The 24832-nt window shown below is 53.3% G+C and overlaps 4 protein-coding genes across 7 annotated transcripts; 2 read left to right on the top strand and 2 right to left on the bottom strand.

The window, feature by feature from the left end:
• Positions 1-654: 654 nt before the first annotated feature.
• Positions 655-7491, top strand: VAMP5 (vesicle associated membrane protein 5). The gene is made up of 3 exons (XM_046663383.1): positions 655-809; positions 6433-6570; positions 7046-7491. The coding sequence occupies exons 1-3, from the start codon at positions 807-809 to the stop codon at positions 7253-7255; spliced, it is 351 nt and encodes a 116-aa protein (XP_046519339.1). The 5' UTR covers positions 655-806; the 3' UTR covers positions 7256-7491.
• Positions 7492-9803: 2312 nt separating this feature from the next.
• Positions 9804-11670, top strand: RNF181 (ring finger protein 181). The gene is made up of 5 exons (XM_046660807.1): positions 9804-9957; positions 10592-10722; positions 10904-11013; positions 11196-11270; positions 11531-11670. The coding sequence occupies exons 1-5, from the start codon at positions 9872-9874 to the stop codon at positions 11588-11590; spliced, it is 462 nt and encodes a 153-aa protein (XP_046516763.1). The 5' UTR covers positions 9804-9871; the 3' UTR covers positions 11591-11670.
• A 693-nt stretch (positions 11671-12363) lies between these two features.
• TMEM150A (transmembrane protein 150A) lies at positions 12364-16633 on the bottom strand. 2 transcript variants are annotated; one of them, XM_046660803.1, is made up of 8 exons: positions 16482-16633; positions 15766-15946; positions 15275-15322; positions 14847-14933; positions 14161-14228; positions 13725-13852; positions 13382-13559; positions 12364-13140 (listed from the first exon to the last, which is right to left on the bottom strand). In XM_046660803.1, exons 2-8 carry the CDS (start codon positions 15828-15830, stop codon positions 12899-12901), a joined length of 816 nt encoding a protein of 271 aa, XP_046516759.1. In that variant the 5' UTR covers positions 15831-15946; positions 16482-16633; the 3' UTR covers positions 12364-12898. The 2 variants fall into 2 exon arrangements, with proteins under 2 accessions (XP_046516759.1, XP_046516760.1); XM_046660804.1 differs by lacking the exon at positions 16482-16633 and adding an exon at positions 16027-16453.
• A 1909-nt stretch (positions 16634-18542) lies between these two features.
• C5H2orf68 (chromosome 5 C2orf68 homolog) lies at positions 18543-24117 on the bottom strand. 3 transcript variants are annotated; one of them, XR_006888584.1, is made up of 5 exons: positions 23895-24117; positions 23699-23817; positions 22650-22801; positions 21988-22283; positions 18543-21061 (listed from the first exon to the last, which is right to left on the bottom strand). XR_006888584.1 is itself a non-coding variant. In XM_046660805.1 (4 exons), the coding sequence occupies exons 1-4, from the start codon at positions 23999-24001 to the stop codon at positions 22161-22163; spliced, it is 501 nt and encodes a 166-aa protein (XP_046516761.1). In that variant the 5' UTR covers positions 24002-24117; the 3' UTR covers positions 18543-22160. The 3 variants fall into 3 exon arrangements, 1 of the variants encoding a protein (XP_046516761.1); XR_006888583.1 differs by having other exon boundaries at positions 18543-21058; XM_046660805.1 differs by having other exon boundaries at positions 18543-22283.
• Between the last annotated feature and the right edge of the window lie 715 nt (positions 24118-24832).

Here is a 24832-nt window from a genome sequence, read left to right as displayed (position 1 = left end):
CTTCACCCATCCTCTGACTGAGGAGCAGGGTCGTATCAGGGCAGGGCTGCACCTGCCCTCGTGGTGAAGAGGGCACTACAGAAAAGCTAGAGCTAGCACCTTCTCCACGGGGGTCTGCTTTCTTTTTTAATTGAGGTGAAATTCATATAACATGCAATCGACCACTTAAAAATGTACAATTCAGTGGCAGGTAGTGCATTCACAATGTTTACTGTGAACAGACTTTCATTTCAAAACTCTTTTAGGGTCGGTTTTTGGTTGCGGGTGAGACGCACTCACCAAGGGGGCAAAGACCCTACCTGGCTGTTCAGGGGTATCCAGCGCCTAGCACAGTGCCCACAATGGCGCTCATACAGATGCTTGTTGAATGAATGAATGATGCCTCCCCAGGTAAACCCAATCTACCTGATCTTGGATGCAGCCCCAGGGAGGACTTCCTGAGCCCGCTCCAGAGCCCACTCCACTGTGCCCATTTCATAGACTGGGCCCCCCGAGGAGTGGCCAGCGTGCAGACCCGGCGCCAGGCTGCTGGGCCGTAGCTCCTAATTCACGAGGCTGGGGAGTTACCCAAAGCTGGGCGCCAGCGGCCCGGGAGGAGGCGCCCGACCGACCCGGATCGCCGTCGCCGGCCGCTTTCGATTTGACTTGGTCTCGGCAGCCACTAGGGGAAGGCGCGCCCCGAGCCCCCCGCCCCTGCCGGGCCGGCGGTCCGCCCCGCCCCGCCCCTCTGCTTCCTCCTGGTTCTCGGGCGCTGTGGGCGCTCGGCGGGCAGAGGAGCTGGAGAGGGCCAGGCGACTGCTGCAGCGATGGTGAGGCCCCCGGGCAGGGCGGGGCCGGCGGGCGAGGGGCAGAGGGAGAGCGTAGGGGTGCGAGGCAGAAGTCTGAAGTCCGAGGGAGGGGGCGTCCCTCGGGACCTGCGCTGGTCCCCTCGGCGGCGAGGTGACCGCGGCCAGACCCTCCGCTCCCCGCGGTCCCCGGGAGGGAAAGTGCGGCGTGCTCCTGGTCCGGGCTGTGCGGGCGGAGTGAGCGGGACTCGGGCTGCCCACTTCCCTGAGCGAAGTGGTTACGAGCACCGGGTTGGGAGTCAGACTCCAGGCTGAGAGCCTGGTGGTGGCCACTTACCGGGACTGTGACCCGGGGCAACTCACTTAACGTCCCTGAGCCTTTCTTCCGCATCTGTGAAGTGGGGTCAGCAATACCTGCCTTGCTGGGTCTTTTTGAGGTTAATGACAGAGGCCCGCCCGGCACTCAAAACCTGCTTCCAAAAGTGGTAGGTAATGTGATGACCTCTTCAGCCCTTCCTGGAGCTGTGAGGAGCCAAGCCGGGCTGGGAGTTGGAAACCTGAGCAGCTGGGGTGGTGGGGGCCATGCCAGCCCCGTGGCAGGGTGCTGGAGGGCAAACTCCTTCCTCTGGGGAAAAAGAAAGGAAGATGTTTACTATAAAAGTTCCACTGAAGTTATCAGAGTGTGGCTTAGGCCTGAGTCCCTCCTAACCCATAACTAGGGACAAATTCCTGAGTTGAGTCATCCTCCACTCCTGCTGCACACTCTGGCCTCTGTCCTCACTTGCCATCTCCAAGGCAAAGGTATCAGAAGCAGGTGGTGCCACTGCTTCCCCTCTTCTCTGGGACCTCTGGGAAGATGGGCCTGGCAGGAAGCAGGCTTGGAGCTTTAAGATCGGCCACTGAGGAGCTGGCAGAAGTGTAGTGGATGTGGCCTGGCTAGGGGTCGTGATGCCTGGATGGCCTCATCTCCAGGGAACTGGAGGCAGGAAGAGGAAGCAGGGCAGGAAGATGGTGCTGAGCTCTAAGGCCACGCCAGGAAACTGAGGGAGGCTTGGAGAATGCGACAGAGCCCAGAGCCCACTTCCTAGCATGGAGGGCAAGGGATCAGATGGGCCTGGGGGTTGGATTCCAGCTGACTCTTAGCACTTGGGGAGAAGAGGAAGCTCCTGAAATGAAGGCTGAGGCCAGGACAATTTACTGGGGGGGACTGGAAAACTCTAGGACTCTTACAGGTTCATGTGAGGCAAACAGTGGATCAGAGCCTGGGGAGGGTACATTGATCTCTCTCTCCTACCCATCTCCTAGCCCCATCCTCTGTTTCTTCTTTCACTCCTGCCCCTTTCTCTGCCCCTCGATCTTTCCCTTCCTTTTTCCCATCCCCCTTCCCTCCCTGGTCCTTCTTCCTTTCCCTTCTCTTCTCTTCGTCTCTGGTTCATTCAATCAACAAGTATTTCTTGGGCATTTATTTTGTGCCAGACATGGTGATGGGTATAGGGATAAAGTAGGAACAAAAAAGTGATGGGAAAGATGGAAACTGAATGGGTAGTGACTTGAATTCATTCATCTTATAGATGGTCCTCTCATGCACTGTCCAAAGAATTTGGGTTTTGAGCCATGGACCTCCCTCACACATATACAAGTTGAGTTGGCAGCATCAATGGGTCTAGTGAGTCTTTAACAAGCCAGCTAAAGCATTTGACCTCGACCTGCATTCAGCTGAGCACAGGGGTTAAGGTTAATGTGATCTTTGGAGTGTATGTTGGTTCAATTTTCAGATCTTCTACTCACTGGCTCTGTGACCTTGGATGGGTGGATTTAACCCCTTTGAGCCTCAGTTTCTTATAAAAGTGGGATAATAGTACTGTCCTCAGTGGATTGTTCTGAGGATTAAATGAGATAAAGCGAACAGCTAGCAGCACAGTGCTTAGCTCAGAGTATGTGCCCGTTGAATAGTGGATGTTATTACTGTCAAGATATAAAACCTTCTCAACAGCCTGTAGTGCCTGATGAAAATAAACTAGATGTAGGTTATCAAAGGCCCATGTCAAGTTCTGTATTTAGGTTAGAAGCAATTAAGTGCGATAAGGAAGAGCTTGCTGGGCTGTGTATATATAAGAGGTTTTACTGACCACAAGTATTGTGTAGTTCTTGGGATCTGACTGCAAAAAAATAAACTAAGGAAACTTGAGCTACATCAATAATAATAGCTGTTATATATTGAGCATTTAGTATGTGTCAGGTATTGTGCTAAGCACTTTATTTATAATATGTCACATGCCTTAGCCAACATTATGGTAGATGTTATTGTCACCACTTTACAGATGAGGAAGTGGAGGGTCAGAAAGGTCATGTCCTCAGTCTTCGGTCACTCAGCTGGTGAGCAGCAGAGGCAGGATTTGAAGGAACCCAGGGCCCCAATGTAAAGAACTGCTCTTAGTCTCTGAGCTCACGTGAGTGAGTGCTGACCCAGGAAGGAGTTGATACACCCGGTTGCTGCCCGGGGCCATCTGACTATGATGACCATGACAGCTGGAAGAGGGTGTCTTAGGCACTAACCAAAAGAGAGGGGAGACAGGAGAGTTCGGACAGGGAGGTGTTTGAGAGGTTTGTTTTCAGATCAAAGAGGAATCTTCTCTTCAGAGGGTAGCGGTCTATCAAGAACATTTCCTGTGTAACTACCACCCTCTGTCTGCCAACAACGCTGCTGCCCCTCCCTCCCCCGGCTCGAAACCTTAAGTCCTGCAGGCCCTTGGCAGGGCTTGGAAGTTCCTGTCTCACCCTCCCTTCCTCTCTCTGCTCTGTGCTCCCCGCTAGCCTGGCGGACATCTCCTCATACCCTTGCTGGTGGCACTTCTCCAGCCCTTCTGGCTGGCCTCTCTGCCCTGAGTTTTCTCACTTCTGTCCATGCCAGTCTACCACCAAGAGAGAAATTATCCTGAAGCACCTCTTCAGTGTTACCCTTGGCTCAGAAACCTACACTAGTTCTCCTTCTATCCCTCCCTCCAAGGGAGCTTCCTCTTCTTGACTTTTACTGCTTTCTCTGGCCCCTTCTTGCCCCTCCACCCTTACCCGCTGCCTGCTCCATCACTGTCCTGAGCGTCTGTCTGTCTCTTCATGCCGAGAATGCCCCACTTCCACCCCATCCATAAAGGGCTCACATCCTGTCCATCGCAGTTCCAAGAATCCCCCTCTCTGTGGGCCACTCCAACCCTCACTATTTGTATCTCACAGTGTAACTCTTTACTTTCTCTGATTGTTTCATATATGTCTCTTTCCCCCAACCTATAGTGACTTCTTAAGAACAGGCGCAATTCATTCAGAAAATATTTTCTGCTCATCCATTGTGTGCTAGGCACTATGCTGAGTTCACTGTGGCAGGAGGCGGCATGGCCTTGCCTTCTGGTCGCTTACCTCCTTCCACACCTGTAATTCTTTATTTCTCACTGTGCCAGCAGAGACCTGTGCATACAGTGTCTGTTTTCCTCTGGTTGAGTGGGGCCAAGGAGGGCCAGAGACTTGAGCCTGAGGCCTCTGTGCTCCCTGGAGTGAATGTTTTTTTTACTCCTGGGCCCATCTTGGCTCCGGAAAGGGCTGACTTTTGCAGTGGGGGAAGGAGGCTACAGACTGCAGCAGGAGGCACAGCCAGCTCTCCTGGAGAATGTGACCCAACGTCACCCCATGTTGGAGAATAAGATAACAACAGCTGTAGCATTCAGAGTAGAAAAAATAATATCCAGTGTCCCACCCATCTTTAGTAGTGATTCTCATTTTCGAATCTTTGTCCATTTCCAGGTTTTTGCCTTGGACTATTTGAATGGGGGGTGTGTGCGTGCCTTGGACTGTTTGAATGTGACAGGCTCCAAATAATGGAGCCTTGTTGAGTAAAATAGCAGTAATAATAGCAATGATGATGGTTGACTCGGGAAAAGGTAGAGACAAGTGCAGTTTCTCTGCTCTCTTCATCATTCTTCCTTGTTCCCCAGTTACTGCTTCCCCCAGTCTCTGAGTGCACCCCTCTGCTGTGGTTTGCCTGCCCCCTCTCAAAGCAGGTTGCTTTTCTAGCTCATGAGTAAATATTGACCTACTTGGGTTTCAGATGCCTGCCCCTCGAAACTCCTGCTGGGCTAGATAAACACACAAGGATAACATCTCTTGAGAATCAGAGCTGCTTTTGGACAGGCTAAAATGCAGTTGACCCCCTCACTGAGTCCGTGCAATGGTCAGTGCTGTTCTGCCTCCCCGGGATGGTGGCAGACAAAGGCAGGGTACTGGCCCCTGCCCTCCCTCTAGGAGCTTGTGGTCCAGTTGGGGAGCTAGGACTCATATACTGGGAATGCTTGGAGGTTGTGTGCAAGACAGCTGCAAGGATCCTGAATAAGGATTCTTGCCTGAGTAGGTGGCCCTCTGTGACCACAAGATCCCTTCCCTTTCTCTGGTTTTAAGTGGAATTCAGTCAAGTGCCAAAATGTTTGCTGAAGACAATGGGCAATACGGTTTAGCAGGAAAGAGAGCTTGCCCAATGCTCTGTGGGGAGGAGATGAAAACAGGGATGGGCTGTGGGGGACAAGGCTGGGAGGAGTTACTGTGGTTTGTTAATCCACTGGTATGCATCTCCCTGACATGTCCCTGGACCTGCTCCTGGACCTCCAGCTCTCGCTAGGGCCTTCTGCCCTGAGTCTCTCTCAGTTGCATGCATCCAAAGCCCAGTTCCTTTCTTGCTTGTATCCTGTGCTTTCTTCCTCTCTCCTGTCCTCTCAACCTCCCCTGGCTTGGACCCTGCACCTCCCTTCCCAGTCCTCTGAAATGAGCTTGATTATTTTGTCAGGAGAGGCTGCTGCCCAGGCTGGGAAATCCATGAGTTGGTCTTGTCTCAGTGAGTTGGATCCTAGTGAAGATCCAGGCCAGCTGGAAGGCTGGAGACCAGAGGCCAGGAAGGCTGAGGTTCCCAGGCAGACAGGGAATCAACTTCGAGCATTAATGTGGATGTAGGGTCAGGCCATGAGGCAGAACTGGCCTGACCAGTCAGAGGCCCAGGGAGGGAGATCTGATCTCAGTTTGTGTCTGTGTGTGTCTGTGGGGTTAAGCAGAGGTTATGATGTGTGGTGGTCCCAAATTACCTTTCTAGCTCTGTAGGGTAGATCTCCTCCCTGTCTGGCTTCTAGCCAAGTAGCTTGGTTCCCTGTTCTTTGCTGCCTCCTTAGGCCAATGGGAAGCCATGAGGCAGGCATACATTGGGTAGAGGCCATCCTAGAGCAGGTGGGAAAAGTGTCTGCTTTGTGGGAGGCTGGGGTCCTGGGAAGGTCCCATCCTGAGGCACTTTAGAGTAAGCTGAGATGCTTGAAGCCAAGGCTGACCCAGGACCTACCTTGATGGCCAAGGAGAGGAGCCTGTGAGACCAAGGTGAGCCACACTCAGCCAGGAGGCCGGCCCTTCACTCTTCACATATCATACCCTTACATGAAAGATGCTGTTTCCCCTACTCAGACACTGCATGTGTGTGTGCGTGCACGTGCACACAGGCTTGCATGCGCACGCACATGCGCACACACACACACACAAACACAGTGGGGGCAAGGAGGCCTCTAGGTCTCAGGATGAGGGCCAGATGGGGGCCTCTTGCAGCCCTGACCTTGGGCTTGATGCCCAGGCAGGGAATGAGTTGGAACGGTGCCAGCGGCAGGCGGAGGAGGTGACGGAAATCATGCTCAACAACTTCGACAAGGTCCTGGAACGCGATGGGAAACTGGCGGAGCTGGAGCAGCGTTCAGACCAACTCCTGGACATGGTGTGAGGCCTGGGGAAGCAGGGAGCAGGGAGGGAAAGGCTGCAAGGGTTCTTCAGAGGGAGCTGTCAGGCTGTGCTCAGGGTCTCCAGCCCCTTCGTGGAACCTGAGGCTTGCTTGGGGGCCAGTGTGGGGCCTGTGGGTTTCTTGAGGCACCCTGAGTCTAGATATGCAATGGGTAGGCTTCATGAAGTAATAAGTCCTTGGTTTAAAGCTGTGGACTTTCCTGAACGTTAAGGACTGGCATTGTTAACTGGGGGTGAGTCCACAGGGCTGTGAGTCAAGGGCTACACCAGTGCCCAAGACCAGGAGTCAGGCTGGGAGGGTCCCAGCGCAAGCTGTGTGGAGAAAGGGAGCAGACCGGATGGGGAGGATTCAGGAGGAAACTAGGCCATGCTGGGGTGGGGTTGGGAGGAGCTGGCTCTGGAGCTCTGGGGGAACAACTAACTCCTACCCTGTGTCTGGGGGGCATCCACAGAGCTCAGCCTTCAGCAAGACAACCAAGACCCTGGCCCAGAAGAAGCGCTGGGAGAACATCCGTTGCCGGATCTGCTTGGGGCTGGTGGTGGGCTTTGTCCTGCTCATCATCCTGATTGTGCTGCTGGCCGTCTTTCTCCCACAGACAAGCAAGGACAACAGTGTCCCACAGGCCCAGGACACAGGCATTATCTCAAGGCCTGGGGACTGACCCAGCTTGGCCTGGAGGAGAGGTCGAATGACCGCACTGGCTGGTTCTAGTCTCCAGAGAACCCTGGCGTTTGCTCCCATCTGAGCCACCCCAGTGAGTGCTGAAGGGCAGCCCCAATGTGTCCACCTTTGCATCTCCTATCATGCCACAGACTGGCCCTTGAGGGCAGCCTGCTGCACTGGCCATGCCAGGCCAGCCCCACCTGGAGCTCAGTAAAAGCTGCTGTTTGGTTAAAAGCTGGTGTGCGTGTGTGTGTGTATGTGTGTGCATGTCTGAAGGTGTCCAGGTTGGTTCATCCTGCTTTGCTTCCACCCCAGGACTGCTTAGAAAGTCCACCAGCCAAAGGACTCCATCCCTGGGAGGTGGCCCCCTTCTCTCCCTTCCCTACTTGATCCACCCCTCACAGACAGATCCTTTCGGAGTGCAGGTGTAAAGACACAACAGCCCCCAAACCAGACCCTTCAATCATTGCCCTCTGGGCCTGTTTCTCTGAGAATGAAATCTATTATTTTTCTGATGTCTTGGGGATGCTCAGAGAACCAGTGGGATGCTACATGGTATGACAATGAGGCAAGCACTTCAAAGATTTTTATATCATGAGACTGTCACCTTCAGGTAGACTTTTCCCTCTCTGAATGCCTCCTCCTCCTCAATTTCACTGCCCACGTTCTTCAAACTTTACACCAAATTACAGATGAGGCAGGCAGCAATGAAAATGGGAAGGGCTTCTATGGTGCTACAATGCCGACTCACAAAGGATGGCCTGGCGTTTGCCTTGTAAGAAAGAATTCGGACTTTTCAAAGCTCCAGGGCCACAGAGGGCCAAGTCAGCACTGCCTTCTGGGCCACAGGAAAGATCACTGGGTGAAGGCCGTTGAAGAAGGAAAGAAGGCCCTACCAAGATGGTGGAAGCAGGGCAGCCTCTGCCTGGGCTATTTCACTCCATCTCAAACTCAAGTGTGGGTGGGAAGGGGAATTCAGGGTGAAGGGTTTAACAGAAGCAGTTCCTTTTCGGGAGAGTGAGGGCTGACTGAGAAACAAGAACAAGCCAGAGACTTGTGTGGCGCTTTACCCTCACAGATCCTGTTACTTCGGCTGGGCTCATTACCCTCTTCCTTTCCTGGGGAAGAAGGAGGAAAGCCCTTGGCTCTGCCAGGGTCAGCAACACCACTTAGAGGCTGTGCAAACATGGGCAAGCCACTTCTGGGACTTGGGTTTTACATATGTAAAAAGGGATAATGATACTTATCTCCGAGGACAATTGTGAGGATTATTTATGCTGTGTGTAAAATATCCATCAATGTAATGGGTTCTAGATGCCAGATAAATGGTAGCTATCATCCAAATCATTTAGTACAGTGGTTCTCAACCCTGCCTCACAATAGAATCACCTATAGGGGCCGCCGGGTGGCACAGCAGTTAAGTTCGCACGTTCAGCTTCAGCAGCCCAGGGTTTGGCGGTTTGGATCCTGGGTGCGGACCTATGCTGCTTGTCAAGCCATGCTGTGGCAGGCGTCCTACATATAAAGTAGAGGAAGATGGGCACAGACGTTAGCTCAGGGCCAGTCTTCCTCAGCAAAAAAAAAAAAAAAAGGAGGATTGGTGGCTGATGTTAGTTTGGGGCTAATCTTCCTAAAAAAAAAATCCTCTTAAGACTGTTTCCATGTAATGTAAATTAATTAAATGTTAAAAAAAAATAGAACCACCTGTAAAACTACCATGCCCAGTTCAGTTAAATCGGATCAGTGAAATTAGTCTTTGAGAGTATCAGACACGGGTTTTTTCTAAAGCTACAACCTTTTCTCTCCTTCTCTCTCCAGGAGATTCATGGGTAGTCAGGGATGCAAACAACTTATTTAATTCAAGACACTAGTTTTACAGAAGCTAGGGGAGAAGTTGAGCAATGGGCTGAAGGTTACATAGATAGTCCCAGGAGCAGGTAAGGCCCCAGGTTCCCCGGCAGGGATCTTCCCCCTGTCAGCTGGGGAGGTTTGCCCCACATTTTATTATTGTGCCTAACACAGAAGAAATGAGCAGGACATTTTTGTTTGTCTTGCGGGGATCTAGGGGGAATCAAGCGCCAACCCCTGAACCAACTAGAACCCAGCGGGTGCGTAAGTGTCCAGCGGGGTCCAAGGCAGAGCAGCGGGAAGCACCCTGACTCCAGTCTCTTTCCCTAGGCTCGCAGAACCCTGAGCCCCTGGGCCAGCGCCTCCCTCTCTCTGAGGTCTCTAGCATCTTGCACTGCCTAGGCCCTCTGAGCCGCAGAGCAGACTAAGGACCCCGACATCCCAAATACTTGGCTTTTCCGGGTGCTACAGACCCGATCCACACGTCATCCCCAGGTACCTAACCTAGACTCGGACTCCAGAACAGCCGCTTCCTGACCAGCCCCGGGCTCTGCCATTGGCTTTAGCCTTTGGTCACCTGACTTTTTTAAGCCAATGAGAAGCTACAAAATTGATACTTCCGCTTCATGTGCGTCTAACGAGCCACTGTGCCCGCCTTTCGGGTGCTCTGATTGGTCATCCTCACTCAAGTCGCCAGTTTATTGGTTAGTACCGCGAGGCCGCAGTACCGGGGGCTGTGAGGGCTGTGTCAGCCAACCCGGCTGCCATGGCGTCCTATTTCGATGAACACGACTGCGAGCCGTTGGATACCGAGCAGGAGGCCCGAACCAACATGCTGCTGGAGCTTGCAAGGTGGGTGGCTGGGAGGTGGGGCCCAGGCAGCAGGTTTCTGGGCTGGGGCTGGCTGGAGAAGCCGGATTATCTGGGGCAGCGGATTCTGGGGAGGACGGATAAATAGTCTGGGGTGTTAGTCCGGCGGCGAGATTCGGGGGGAAGTTGATCATTTGGATCATTCGTGAGCGTGCCGGGGCAAGGGGATTTTGGGACAGACTGGAGCCGGAGAGTAGGGGGGTGGTGGGGTCACGGGCGGGAGGAGGAGGGCCCCAGGAAGTAGGGGAGGAGGCGGGTCATGGGGGCGGGGTAGGGGCCTGAGGGTGTGAGTAAATACGTTCGTTAGGAACTCCAAGCACGGAAGTCGACACTGCCACTTGGAATCTGGCTTTACCAGGTTATCCCTGCGTGGCCTGAATAACTTCTCTGAGCCTGTTGCCTGTATGAAATGGGAATAAACGGCCTGCGTGCTTGGGTTTGTCTGATAGTAGCTGTAAATCATTTCCCACTGCTTTTTATCTAGTGAGCACTACTGAGGAGTAGCTATGATTACTATTAACTGGGCAGGGTATGTATCTGTTAACGCCTAGTGGATTGTGAGGGCAAAGAGAAAGGATGATTTTCTTTGGTTCTGACTTTGCATCCTTCTTCCCAGGTCACTTTTCAATAGGATGGACTTTGAAGACTTGGGGTTGGTTGTAGATTGGGATCACCACCTGCCTCCACCTGCTGCTAAGACTGTGGTTGAGAACCTCCCTAGGACAGTCATCAGGGGCCCTCAGGCTGGTGAGAACACTAATTCTTTCTGCTGTTTGGGGCAGGTCAGCCAGACCCACTTCCTACCCCAGCCAGACTATGGTCTGGCCCTTAATTTTCCAGGCCAGGTTGGGGCAAGAGTGTCCTTCAGGAGTGGGAGCTGGGAGGTAGGGCCTGTAGCAGCTCTCCTGATCAGCACTCCCTCCTAAAGAGCTCAAGTGCCCCGTGTGTCTTTTGGAATTTGAGGAGGAGGAGACTGCCATTGAGATGCCTTGCCATCACCTCTTCCATTCCAACTGCATTCTGCCCTGGCTAAGCAAGGTAATGCTTCCTTTCTCCCAGCCTGCACCCTGCCCTGGGCCCAGTTCTCAAGCCTCTTTCTGTTTATGGACTGTTGGGGGATCAGGGAAGGGAGAGGGGTAGGAGTGGGAATTGGTAGCAGGGGACTGATATTAGCTTATGAAGACCAGACCCGGGCTGGAACACTGCCCTGCTTTTCACAGACAAATTCCTGCCCCCTGTGCCGCCATGAACTGCCTACTGATGATGATACTTATGAGGAGCACAGACGAGATAAGGTAGGGGCTTGGGGTAAGCAGAGCGGGTGGTGATGGGGCTCCCTCAGTCCCTGGTCCTCAATGCTTGCATTCCACACCTCAGCAGGCTTGGGTAGACCTTAGGGTCCCTGGTTCTGGCCACCTTCCCAGTGTCTTTAGTGAGGGGCAAGAGCCTTGGCAATACAGATGCTAGGGGCCTGAAAACAGTGAGAACCTGCCCCATCCCTTCACCCACAGGCCTTCAGGTATGGCCCCTTCCCAGCGTGCCCTCTTTCCTTTAGGCTCGCAAGCAGCAGCAGAAGCACCGACTCGAGAACCTCCATGGAGCCATGTACACATGAGACAGCTGGGGCTGGGCACCGGTCTTCCACAACATCTTCCTGTTGCACCACGAATCCTCATTAAAGGTTTCTTTACCCACCCTGCGGCTGCATTGCTCAGAGGTCTGGGCAGGGCCTCTGCACCCTCCACTAGGTCCCTACTGCTAATGGGGAAGGTAGTCCTGAACCACAGAAGGCCTCAGGTTGCGTATCCCTCCCTGCCAAGCCTGCTGCCTTGTCTGGCCTGAGGTCAGTGGAGCCCAGGTCAAGAACCTCGCCGCTAGATCATCCAGGGCTTGGGCCTCTGTCTTCGTGGCTAGAAAGCAAAATGTGTCTGGGTCTGGCAGCCAGTAGCTACTTAAAGATGGTAAAGAAAAACTAGCCTGGATCCCCCTCCCCCTGCAATTTTTAGTCAACCTTGGAATCCTAGGGGCTTTCCTTAGCTCCACTGTGAAAATTGCTTCTAATGTTTTTAAGTTGTTCTCTCCCCACCTCCCCATATCCCATACTAAGGAATCAAACTTCAAACCAGACTCTGAGCAGGGGAAGGAAGTGTGAAATGATGAGACCAGGTCAGTTCTTTAGACTGCTTAAAGGCCCGGAAAGGGCTTCCAGCCCTGGAGGGGTGTTTGGATAGCACCTGGCATCCTTTGTTCTTAGCAGCCCTAGTCTCAAAAAGAGCACTGGGCACTCAAGTCTCTCCCTGGGGGCAGGGGCTTCCTCCTGTCCTTTGCCTAGGGAAAGCCATCCTCGATCAGGCCCTCTCTGACTCTCCAGAACAGACTACAAACATGCAAATTAGAATTCTTTTAATAGATATAAAAAAAAAAGTACTAAAATACCCACGTGGTCCTGCTGTGTTATTTGCCCTAAAGAAAGTAACGGGCAGAGTGAAGAATCCCAGTGCAACTCAGTGGGCCCAAAAGTGGGCCTTTTCACAGACTAAGATGTGCTCACCCCCCGCCCCCCCTGACTTCTATCCTTCTTGCTGTTCCCAGCCCCCAATTCCTGCAGCAGGAAACCCCAGTGGTCTGGCCTCAGCACTGGGGAGTAGAAGGCACCTGAAGGGCTGGCTGGGTGAATGAGGATATGTGACCTTTAAACATAAAAACAACACTGCAGAGTTGGGGAGTGGGTCATGCGCAGCTCAGGCTGCCACGGTCCGCTCCTCTATGGCACAGGTGGGTGTGGGATGGTCCCTCCTCCAGGAGCGAAGAAGCCTATATCCCAACAGAATACTTTCTTAAAATAGTTTTTGGTACAAAATAAATGCAAAGAAGATATGGGGTGGGGAGCTGCGGAGGCTGGGCCAGCCACCCTCCCCAGACCTCAGATCATGGCAATGCTCTCAGGGGCACAGTTGAGGTGAGTGGAGGTGCTACTGTTCCCAGAGGACTTGCAGGCCCGGCCAGGGGCAGGCTGCAGTGCAGCCACCAGTGTCTCTGAGGAGACTGCCCCAAACTCGTAGCTGAAGGTGCCATAGAAAATGAGAATGTCGATGACAAACACCCACTCGCACAGGGCTGCCCCATGCTGCAGCTGAGAACTCTCATGGATGAAAAAGACACCACCTGGAATGAGGCTAAGGAAATGTTCAGTAGGATGTGTGGCAGCCTGGCGACACCCCTTCTGTCTTCCCAGATATATAACTAGGCTGGGGCAAAGGATCAGGCCTCACCTCCTGGGAGGGGGAGCAGAATACAATACTGGGCAGTGTTATCTGGAAGGTGTGCCATCCTCCCCCCTCGTCTTGGGTGAGAGAAGGGTTAGGCTAGAAGATGAGTTCCTGGCTGCCCTGACCTGGAAGGATACTGAGAATCAGGGTGACAAAGGCAATGGTTGCCAGCACAATCCGCAGGTAGGCCATAGCCAGGTCCTGGGGGGCGGTGGCCCCATGGTAGGAGAGGGCACAGTGCAGGCAGACAAAAAGCAGCCCGGCGGCAAAGGCCACGCCAGTTCCAACGTAGTGCAGAGACTTAGCATGATCCACCTGAGCCCAGAGAGGGGCTGATCTGTGAAGCAGCCCCACCCCTCCATCCCCCTTCGCACCTCCTCTGTCCCTCTTCTCCCCCCTTTCCCTCCTAGGACCTCCTTCCCCCAACCCCCAACCTTGAAGGGCTGCCCTCAAGTTCAAGAGGTGGGAAGGCAGGCGTACCTGGAAGTTGCCGACCACCAGAAGGCCTGCAGCATTGGTACAGCCTGTGATGAGCGTTGTGGTGTTAACCCAGGAATGACGACTCTGCTCCAGAAGCTGCCCATAGCGCAGGAGGCAGATGAGGGCCACTGGGGGAGGACAGCATGGGTGGGGCCAGCACTGGCGCCTTCCTCCAGCCTAGCAAGCCCGCCAGCTTCCCCCCAGACATTCTGAGGACCGGAAGGGAACAGATGGGTGGGTGGTGAACTGGGTTTCCTCAGGCTCCAGCCAGCAGGATGGCTGTGTTTGAGAGTCAGCCTTTGGAGAGAAGTGGCCCCTCTTGCTTTAGCCCTCAGTGGGGTGGGCTGCACTGAGCAAGGGTTTCCTGGGCCTTTCTGGGGAGGGTGTGGGGGTGGACTGGACTGGGCTGACTAGGGGGGCTGAGGGCACAACTCACCCATGAAAGCACCCAAGTTGCCAATGAGGCTGAAGAGGCAGCTCTCTGGGGGGTATGTGCCGCACTTGCTGCGAGGAGGTGGGGCAAGGACAAAGTGAGAGAGGGGCAGGAGCACCAGAGGGCCCCCATTCTGGCCCACCTGCTTTCTCTTGCTCTATTGCGTCTGTTGTGTAGCAGGCAAGCCACTGATTTATGAGAAGGGCCAGTGTCCCTCAAACAACTGGCCCCAGGCTGGGGCCCCCCAAAGCAGAGCTTGTGTTTGACGGGTAAGGAAGTGCGCAGGATTGCTCAGCAGACCCCGAGACCCTTGGACTCCCTGAGACTGCCAAAGCCTGCAGCGGGACTGGCTTTTCTTGAGCCAGAACTTGCGCTGGGCAATCAGAGGGCTTGAGCTTAAATCTGGGTGCCTCCACTTAACTAGCTGCGTGGCCTAGACAGATGACATAATTCAGTCTGTTTCCTGCCTATAAAATGGTGAAAACAATCGCTGCCTCAATGCTGGGAAGATTAAATGACATTATGCATGTAAAGCATTCAGCACAGTGCCCGGGACATAGTAATTGGCAAGTACTATTGTTATTAAGTGCTCTTAACATAATTATTCCTGAGAACCAGGGACAGGCCTTTGCTTGAGGGGCTTGACTGGCCCTCGGGTCTCCCTGACCTGCCCAGTTTCCAGGCCTTACCTGATGAGGGGGACATCATCCAGGGTGCAGCAGGTCTTGGGGCCCCCTTGCTCAGCAGGGTCAGGAAAGCAGGACTCGTTGTAGGACCTGGTAGGCAGGACAGAGAATAGACTGGGGGAAAGGGGTTCCCCCAGGCCCTCAGCCTGTAGCCTCAGGCCTCTCAGAGACCACCCTCCCAGACCTCCCTTGGCAGGGGCAGAAGAGCCCGCTTCCCAGGGCCTGCCTGAGACAGAAGCCAAAGGGGTGAAAGGATGGTGGGAAGCAGGTAGATGGGCACGAAGCCATGCCTGGGGAGGGACAGGCGCTGCCAATGTCAGAGAAGAGCAGTGAAGCCCAGGGTCTCCGTCTGGCTCACAGCAGCCCCGGCCCAAGAGGGAACAGAGATGAAGGGAGCTTTAGAATGAGGCTGTCTGCAGAGTGCGCCATACCAGTTCTCCACGGGGCACACGTGGCGGTTCATCACGGCCATGGCATACCTGCGGGAGCAGAACTGTCACCTTGCCCCTGTGACCCTCCCAGCCCAGCCTACCCCCACTGACTCTTCTCTTCTCCCTTAAATTCTGGCCTCATTCAGCTGGGGACTCAGGTTGGTGTGGCCCTGAGGTTTGACATCACACCTGAACCCACAGCACAGCCCCCAACTAGAGGACCTCCAGAAACTGTGCTGGCTAGGAGTATGTCTGTCAGGGCTACAATGCTGGACAGCAGTGGTGCCAGCTTGTCCCAAGGGGCTGTGTGTCCAGGCACTAGGCCAGGCTTTGGCCAGAGTGACCCTGGGTACCACCCTGGAGCTTGCAATAGGACAAGGGACGTTGTGTGTGTCGTCAAGCTCCTTTTGGGTCCTGACTGGGCCCTGTCCCTCCCCAGCCTAGGCCCATTTTGTCCCCTAGTTGTCCTTCCCCTCCCCCTCTTTACTCACACAGTCCATAGGCCAGTGATGGAGAATGCTGACAGGCTGACAGGAAGGAGGATCCAGGCGGTCATGAGGGAGGGGAGCCAGGGTGGTGGTGGTGTTGGGGGCAGGATAAGAGGTAGGTGAGGAAGAGGGGGCGGGCGCAGCTACCTCAAGATACTTCACCAAAATCATCAGCTGCCCGGGCCTGGTGGAGAGAAACAGGTCAAAGTCCAGGGTCCAGTGACTGGCCAAAGCCCGTGAGGGGCAGAGGAAGGTGGTCAACACCTGATTCAGAGCTCTCGCTGGGGCTCTGAGGGCCCACACTTCGGCCTAAGCCCCGCCAGAACGTGGACACCCTGTGGCATCCACCAGGGGCCTCCGCGTTCCACCCAAATGCCATCGGCGCGCTCAGAGACTCAGTAGGGGCCAAAACATCTGGAAAGGGAATCACCACCGCCCGTCGCCTGAGGGACGCGGGCTAAGAAAGGGGCTGGAATTAGGAGTCAGGGGGCCTACGCCAAGGAAAGCCTGGGACGGGGTCCGGGGCCCTGGTGGAGCGGCGGCCGCGCGCAGGCAACCACCCGACTACCGGTGCCCCAGGGAAGAGGCGGGTTCACGTGGGAAGCCCAGCCCGGCGCCCGCTCGCGTGGGCGCATGGAGCCCATGGCCGGGATCGGGGGACACGAGCCTCCCCGGGTGATTCCTGGACGTCCGGGGGAAACGAAGGGGCCAGTACGCACCTCCCCGGAGCGCCCACCGTCGCCGCCGTGCCCCGCTCGGCCCCCGCGTGGCGCCGTCTCCGGCTGCGGCCCTCGCAGCAGCCTTGAAAGGTTTAAAGGGCCGAGCGGCCCCGCCCCCGACGCCCCAGGCCCCGCCGCGCCGCCCGCCGGGACGTGGAGTCCGCGCGGCCCCGGCCCCGGCGCCCGCGCCCTGGCCGAGACTACAACTCCCGAGCCCCCGCGCCCGCGTCACGGTGGAAACGTGGGCGGCGCCCCAACTTCGGGGGAGCTGAGCGCGGAGGGCTGTGGAGTGGGACCCGAGAGGAAGCTCTGACGCCGAGATGAGAGAAGGATAGTCTCGTTTGCCTTGTTCCTGCGGTGGAAGCTTCGGGAGGCGGGAGGCTCCGGGGCTGCACAGCCCTCAAGCTCCACCTGTGATTGTCATCGTGCAAAGGCTGAAGGAAGCCTCCCTCCGCCGCTGGGCGCGTTTTGCAGCCTGGACCCGCCAGCCTGTAGTGAGACTTCGGGGAACCTCTCTGTGTGGCACCCAGTGCTCGCCTCTGTCCAAGGCTAGGCGGGTCCGCAGAGAAGTGAGCACAAACCTTTGGCTCTTCCTTAAGAAATTCAAGGGCCCTGGATTTGGCTTTTGCTTCCCTCGGCTCAGCAAACTCTGGAGGAGGGCTACTTTTATCAGATACTTTTAATTTTCAAGGGTGCAAATACAGACTACTGTCCAGAAGTCAGTGTCCAAAACATGTTTCCTGACTGCTGAACACTCACGTGAAGCAAGGCCACAGAGACCAATGGTTATCCATTCTAAGTAGACACACGTAGCCAGGTGTTGGTAAGCAAAAGATGAGATGAAGGCGGGAGACCCAAGGCAATTTGGGAAAAGGAAACAGAATAGTGCTAGAATAAATTACCCACCATCTTCACCAAAACTTACAGGCCAAGAGTGCCCTTCCGAACGTTCTTTCCATGATTAAAAGGGGTAGGGGGGAATACTTCCTTTCACATACCAGAAGCATGCCTGTCACTCTAGAAGGCAGCCCCGTGGAGCCCTTGTGAGACAACACTGGGGCTGACAAATCATTACCTGAAGGGAGCATGGATCCAGCCTGCCAGGAGCTGGGGAGCTTAAGTTTGGCAGTGTTGGTGAGGCAAAGGTAATCTGCAGAAACAAGGCCCTGTACTGGGGGTGGGAGGGACAGACAACGGCACTATAAAATAGTACACCTTCTGCTGGTCATGCTCTGTGACCCCGGACAAAGGGGTACCTCTTTCTAATTCAGAGATGTACCATCTTCCTGCCCAGGTGTGTTCCCATTGGAGCAGGCACCTTTTTCTCATCTGCCCAATGTTGCTGTGAACTCAGCATTTCCGACTTCACTGGAAGTTTTGCGATTCTTAATCTTACTATAGCTTGTTGAACTGGGTTTCAGTTCCTGCCCAACCATTACCATGGGGAAGGCCTAAGAGGACTACTCGGGTTCTAAACCGACTGTTCTAACACAGTGGGGGTAAGACAAACACTTGAGAACTATGATGAGGCAGACTGGCTTAATATGACGATCTGAACAGTCCCTCAAATAAAATTACCCCAAGATAGAGCTCCCTATAACAGAAAGGCTCTTCCTGGGTAGTTGGTAGGAGGAGTTGCGTATCAGGTAAGAAATAGAACCTTATGTCTTTCTTTTCATATACTTTTTTTTGGTGAGGGAGTTGGCCCTGAGCTAACATCTGCTGCCAATCTTCCTTTTTTTTTTCTCCCCAAAGCCCCAGTACATAGCTGTATATCCTAGTTGCAGGTCGTTCTAGTTCTTCTACGTGGGATGCCAGCCACCACAGCATGGCTTGATGAAGGGTCTGTAGGTCCGTGCCCAGGATCTGAACCAGCAAACCCCAGGCCGCCAAAGTTGAGCATGCTAAATTAACCACTTAGCCCCGGGGCCACCCGTAAGGGGCCACCTTATGTCTTTAAAAGTCCCGTCCAGCTCTAACGCTATGTGTGTCTAGTTGTTATGCCCTAATCAGGACAGTTCTTAAAACAGGCAAAGTAAGAGATGAGATTTAAATGCTGAATGATTTTAAGGCAGGCATTTAATCGTCACTTCTCATATGTACACAAGTGATTTCATCACTCCTGGCAAAAACTGTGCTGTAAAAATAGTTAAGTTTATTGGTTAAAAAGAATACTATTTTTGAAAAGTAATTTCCTTCCAGGATTTTCAAATAATTTGTACACTTCACTTTATTCATCCACACAGCAAAAATGCTGGAAATGAGAAAACAGAATGTATGGCTTTTTATACATTTAATATCACAACATAACCAGTGCAACCAGTCTCTCATCCTGGTGGCTCTGAGAAGGCAGAGGAGCCATTCACTCGGAAAGTTTTCATTTCTAGCATCACTCCAACTACTAAGGAAATTTGGGGTGGGTGCCTATGGCTTCTAGGCCATCAGATTCCTCAGGGACAGGACAGGAATTCAATGAGGGAGCTTAAAATGTTTAAAGTAACTGTCAACATCCCATGGTGATTCTCCCAAAAGACTCAGCGGTAGGAAAGTAATCTGTCCTTATTCCTCTTTCTATATGCAAAGGCCTTATTTATACTTGTGAACCAGTTGAGAATCCACTACTCTACCATTCCCGGATCCTGCCAAACGCACAGAAGGTTGGATACTCACTACCCCAAAGGGTTTCTTCCAGCTCCATGGGCTAATCTCTAGTTGGCAGTGCCTTCAGAGTGGACCATGGAGACAGAATGTCCCCTTCAGAGGCTCTTCCACAGGGAGAAGCACTGGTTGTTGCCCACGTCGGTCCTACTGGCTGGCCAGACTCCACAGGCTCCCACTCTCACTCAGTACAAAAAACTTTACATTCTTCTTTCCCTTCTTGCATTACGTTCTTCAGACACTTCCATGCTTGCCAGCGGGCTGGAACTCAAGCTTTAGTGTTTACTCTTGCACAGCCCAAAGCCTCTGCAAACCCTAGCTTCCTTCTGTTTGTAACACCACCAGTTGTGGCCCAGGCAACACGGCGCCTTAAAATCCACGGCTTACCCTCAGTAAGTGAAGACCACTTCCTTTTGGATGGGTATGAGATACGTCTATCAGGCTACCAGACTTTTTTAGACAGCCAAGAATGTATCTAGTCAAATGAGTGTTGATTCTGAAGCAGCCTGCTGGAATGCTCCAGCTGGTCCACTTCTGCTGCCACTACATCAAACAGCAGGGAAGAGTCCTCTGTGGGACAGCTCTAGAGCCTGTGGGAAATGCCATGCTCCTTGATGGCAAAGCACCAATCTTTGAAAACAGCTGGAAGATGTCTGGAGGCAAGTCTGGTGAATAAACTGGGTAGTACCATCTTGGACCCCAGATGAGGAATAGCAATAAGCAATGAGCCTGAGTTAAAAGGGTGTCAAGTGGCTGACGGTCATCACCAGAGAAGCATATCAGGCATGCCTGGAGCAATGGCAGTTGTCACCATCAGCAGGCCTCCTAGTCTAAAGGACAACCTCTCATTTAAGTACCAGGCTTAGTGCTTTATTATAATCATACTGCCTAAATTAGCTAAGAATTAGATTGCTTTCTTGGGAGAAAAATATTTTATATGCACTTAATAAAGAAAGCATCTCGAGAAAAAAACTTTACAAGCAAGGAGTTCCTATCAGTCTCTTATCTGAGAGTGGGGATTACATGATAAACACATAAAAGGACACAACAGGCACACACTTGCCTTCTCACAAAACAGGAATGGAGGCTAAAATTTGAGGTGCCATGCTCCCAACCTTCTCCTCTGGTCTTCTCTCTAAATTCTATAATTAATCCAGGAAACAGGCCATCCAGCTGTGAGAAGATGGACCCAAAAAGAACTTCTGGTCTAGGAAGCCTAAGAGTTCCAGTGAAATCCTATGTCCAAGTCAAATCAGTTGAAGAGCTGGACGACTAAAATGACTGTTCCTCTGAGCTGTAGGAAGATTGGGGATGAAGTATGCATAGCCTCCTTGACCCAGAAGGCTCTGGAGCGTAGTTAACATTATAAGTCAAAAGGCACTTCTAGCCCAGCTGAGTAAGTAGAGTGCAGACTTTCTCCTTTGAAAGAAGAACTGAGTCCAGGACTGGCAAGTCGAAGGCATTAACCTTGGGTCAGCTCTGTGGGTCAGCAGCAGTCTGGTCCTGGATGCCTTCACAACCAGGCCCTTCAACTTACCCACCTCACTTACCTTCCAGCATTCTACTGGCACTGCAAGCTGTGGCTTGTTGCAGTTTAAGGGTGTAGTTTAAGTAGCTGCCTTGCCTCATATCTGAGGTGGTAGGTTTTCAGGGGTGTAAGGCACAAACCAACAGTGTCCTCAGCTGTCCTTTAAGAGAAAAGCTGCTGAGATGGAACAACCAGAATGATCTTGAGACCCTGATGTTGAGAAACCCCCAGGGCAGGGGGACTTTGGTTTCAACAAGTCTCAGTGCTGACAGGCTCACTGAAGTCCTATACTTCAAGTCAACGAAGTTGGGCCGATTTGCTGGAAAACTGAAGTGGCCTGGAACTTTAGTGTGCAGGATGTCGTGTGGACTTCTCAGACCTTAGCCTAACCCTGCTTTAGGAAAAATGTCCAATTAGGTGAAAGCAGTGATATTCCTGGGGATCTTTACTCTAAGGATCTCAGTTTGTACACTCTTGAGAGATAGGGAAGGAGGAAGCATGGGGCATGAGACTGGCAAATGAGAGCAGCTCATTTCACTCTCTCTGGGGCATTGTTTGGGTCTTTTCGTTTTGGCAACTAGGCTCCAAACAGGCAATTATTGCTAATGTTGAACTCCCTTGTACATACATTCAAGACTGTGAAATCACATTTGGAGAGTTAATTTCAAGCTTGTTTTGCTAATTCCCTTTAGTCTGAGCAGAGGATGGTCTGTTCACCACTAGAGAGGAGCTCGAAAGCTGGAATTATAGCCCTAACCAAGGCAAGTTTTGCTGCAAGAAATCTGGCATCATCTTCCTAGGTCTCCTTATTTAGACAGTGCAAAGTGGTTCAGCATGAGAAAAACTTGCAAAAGCCATGGAAGGGGAGGGAAACATGCTTGCAAGCAGGGCTCAAAACTGAAGATCTCCCATTTTATTGGTACCGGAATTACTGGGAGAGCTTGTCAGAAAGGCAGATTCCCAGAACTCCCCACCTCTAAAAGTCCTGAGTAGCTGTAGGTACACAGTCACGTTGGGAAGTGGGGAAGAAGGGAAAGGAAAGAACAAAGAAACAGAGTTGAAAAAAGATCTAGGGAAACACAGAAGTGAGCAGAAGCACATAGAAAGAAATCATAAAACAAACATGGCTCATGGAGCTGGGTGGAACAGCAGTGGCCAGGTGTCCTACAGCATATGACCTCAGTGAAAAAGCACCATGTTGGCACAATGCTTCATAAAACTCAGCTCTCCCTGGAACCCCTGCTTCCAGAACACCAAGCTAGCCAGATAAAATTCTCAAAAAATTCCAGAATATTAGGCTGGTCAAATGGGCCAACGTACAAGAATAGCCGCGAGGGAGGTGGCCACGCACAGTCCCTGCAACACCCTTTTCCTCTGGATGTGGCAGCTCTGTGGGGGTCTCAAGATCAGCTCAGACTGGTCCTGGCACCCCCAAACTAGGGGTGAGCTCCCTGGGCAGTGAATCCAGCCTGGAGAGAATGCCTTCAGCCTGGTCAGTGTCGGCTCTGGCGCTTTGCAATCTCTTCCTGGATGCGCAACTTGAGGGCCTCTCGCATGGGTGGATCCAGAGGCGTGTGTGTTGACACCTCCTCACTCACCCTTTCTGGATCATCGTCCTACGTGGAGGAAGAGTCAGGAAGCTCAGGGCCTGGCCTCTTCGGGAAAGGCGACCTGCCCTGTTCCTAGATAACACTCTCACAGAACTCCGTTTGACTTATGGCTTCTCACCAGTGCCTGTCACTTCCCAGGTGTCCCCTGTAATAGTGATTCTCAACTGGGGGCCAAGAGCCCTCCCTGTTGCCCACTGAGAATCACTGTAGGATGGAAGTGAGTTGTGCTCAAAAGTATTGCCCAGCAGTCTCTGCTCCCACGTGGAGCAGACGTTTCCCACTGGCACTGAGGAAAACAATGATTCAGGGTCTGGCAGTGATTTCTACCATGGCCCAGGACCTTCAGGCTGCAGCTGTTTCCAAGAGGCGTACCTGATACACGATAACTGAGGTGACCTCTCCGCTGTCTGCCTCATATTCTAAGCAGAAGAGCTGATGGCCAGAAGGTTCTGGCTCGGAGCCACCACTACTGCTGCTTTCACCGGACTCCTCACAGTCTGGGTTGCTTGGGTGGGTAGAAACATCTGGAAGGATGAACCAGAGTGAGAGGGAAGAGGGAAAGGCTGCTGGAGCCCCTGCCCACAGAGATGACATCGGAAAACATACCGTAAAGAAAGCCCCAATCTTCTTATGGACAGTGTGTGTGTGTGTGTGTGTGTGTGAAGTGTGCCGCCGCCAATCAGGAGTTTCATTTACCTTTGTATCCCTGCTCCCGGGCCAGCACAGTCCTATCACATAGTAGGTACACAATGCATTTGTCTAGTGAGTAGGGTCGGAAAATAGTGGAGAAGTGGATAGAGCTCTGCTTGGGTTCAAATCCAGGCTCTGCCGTTTACTAACTCTGAGATCTTGGCCAAGTTACTTAACCTCTCTGTGCCTGTTTCCTAACTGTGAAATAGAAATGATAACAGTTCCCATCTTACCGGGTCCTTTGAAAACTAAGTGAATTAATGTACGTAAGATCTAAGAGCACTTTAAGTAACGCTCAACAAATTTAGTGCCATATGTTAACTATCGTGCTCTCTTGGTTGCAGGTAAGCTGGGGAAAAAGGCCATTTACGGGGTTTGGGCTTCATTCCACAATTATGTCCTGGTCGCCTACAGCTAGGCCAGGCTTTCCGTTAGGTAGTGGAAATAGGAAAATCTAGCACGGTGGGGTAAACCGGCAGACAGACAGCTTCTTGCCGGCTTCCACGTGTGTCCTAGAATAATGATGCTTAACTGGGAGCCATAAACTCTCCCTGTTCTGCGAAATTCCTGAGCGGAGACTGAGGAGCGTCGAGGAGGTTCCGCGAAGGGACGAGGTGAGCTGAGCCTTGGGGACTAAGAAGCGGTTTTTTCCACACAGAGAAAGGAGAGCGTCGGGGCAGAGAGCCCGGGGCCGGAAGAGCGCGCGGGCTCGAGCAGGCGGGCGGCCTCACCTCGGCGTCGCGGCAGGTACACCTGCAGGTCGGGCTTGCGGGGCCGCGTCGGCGCGGGCGTGTGCCGCCTCCTCGCCTTCTCCTTGGCCGCCTGCTTCACCTTCTTGTCGTAGTCGTCCCTGCGGGGAGCCGAGCGGGAGTCAGGGACGGCCGGGCCGGGCCAGGCTGGGGGCGGCGGCGCGGGGCGGGGCGGTACCGGGCGAGCTGGTTCCTTCGGATATGGTGCACGAAGCCGTGACTCATGTCCAGCCGCCCGCCAGGCTTGCAGCAGAGCCCCGGCCTGGGATCCGGCGCCGCTTCCATTTGGGACCCAGCGCGCAGAGCCGCCGCCGCCTCCACAACGGCCTCAACGGCCGCCGTCCCTCCGGAAGAGGCCCGGGCGGCCCCTCTCCCGACTTCCGGCCCCGCGTCCTGAAGTCTCGCCCGGAAAGGGCAGGCAGTGCCGAGCGTCCCCGCGCTCGGAGCTCCGGGCGCGGAGGGAGGGAAGGCGCATGCGCGACTTCAACTTCCCGGGCAAGGCCTTGCTTTTCTTTGTGACATTTATCAACAGGAAATAAGAATTTAGGCTGATGTATCAAAAATTCGGAAAATCACAAAGCACACATTACATACTCAGCGTTAGTTGTCGAGCCTTCTCGTTCTTTTTCCGGTGATAGGATGCTGTGAAAAACTCCATCACCAGCTGCGTGACTTCGGCTGACTTGAACCCCGCTGTGCCTCAGTTTCTTCATTTGTAAAAGGGGACACTGCAAGCACCTACCTCAGAAGAGGTTGTAAGGAGGCGAATGCTCAGACAGGGCACACAGTGGCGTCCCGGTTGCACAGCGCGAAGGCTCTCTGGGCCTAGCCGTGCGAAGGTCTGCACGTGGGATCCAAACCTGCGAACCCACAGGCGGCCGAAACAGAGCAGGCGCACTTAACCACTACACCGCTGAGCCAGCCAGAGTCCTCTTAAAAAAGACAAAGTTTGGGGCTGGCCCCGTGGCGAGTGGTTAAGTTGGCGCGCTGTGCTGCAGGTGGCCCAGTGTTTCGTTGGTTCGAATCCTGGGCACGTACATGGCACTGCTCATCAAACCACGCTGAGGCAGTGTCCTACATGCCACAACTAGAAGGACCCACAACGAAGAATATACA

This window comes from Equus quagga, chromosome 5 (genome assembly GCF_021613505.1).
Source record: "Equus quagga isolate Etosha38 chromosome 5, UCLA_HA_Equagga_1.0, whole genome shotgun sequence".
Classification (NCBI taxonomy): Eukaryota; Metazoa; Chordata; class Mammalia; order Perissodactyla; family Equidae; genus Equus; species Equus quagga.
Note: the sequence above shows the minus strand (reverse complement) of the source record. Positions and strands in the feature narration are given on the sequence as shown.

Bases quoted from the DNA above. Each gene is read 5' to 3' on its own strand.
- C5H2orf68 (XM_046660805.1), bottom strand. From the start codon at position 24,001: ATGGAAGCGGCGCCGGATCCCAGGCCGGGGCTCTGCTGCAAGCCTGGC. The intron at 23,818-23,894 runs GTACCGCCCCGC...GGCTCCCCGCAG, and splicing joins CGAAGGAACCAGCTCGCCCG to GGACGACTACGACAAGAAGG. The intron at 22,284-22,649 runs GTACGCCTCTTG...TCCTCCACGTAG, and splicing joins CCTCAGTTATCGTGTATCAG to GACGATGATCCAGAAAGGGT.
- TMEM150A (XM_046660803.1), bottom strand. From the start codon at position 15,830: ATGACCGCCTGGATCCTCCTTCCTGTCAGCCTGTCAGCATTCTCCATC. The intron at 13,560-13,724 runs GTACGCCTGCCT...CTCTGGGCTCAG, and splicing joins TGGTGGTCGGCAACTTCCAG to GTGGATCATGCTAAGTCTCT. The intron at 13,141-13,381 runs GTATCCTTCCAG...GCCTCATTCCAG, and splicing joins CTTTGTCACCCTGATTCTCA to GTGGTGTCTTTTTCATCCAT.
- VAMP5 (XM_046663383.1), top strand. The intron at 6,571-7,045 runs GTGTGAGGCCTG...GGGCATCCACAG, and splicing joins CAGACCAACTCCTGGACATG to AGCTCAGCCTTCAGCAAGAC.
- RNF181 (XM_046660807.1), top strand. From the start codon at position 9,872: ATGGCGTCCTATTTCGATGAACACGACTGCGAGCCGTTGGATACCGAG. The intron at 10,723-10,903 runs GTGAGAACACTA...TCCCTCCTAAAG, and splicing joins CATCAGGGGCCCTCAGGCTG to AGCTCAAGTGCCCCGTGTGT. The intron at 11,271-11,530 runs GTAGGGGCTTGG...TCTTTCCTTTAG, and splicing joins AGGAGCACAGACGAGATAAG to GCTCGCAAGCAGCAGCAGAA.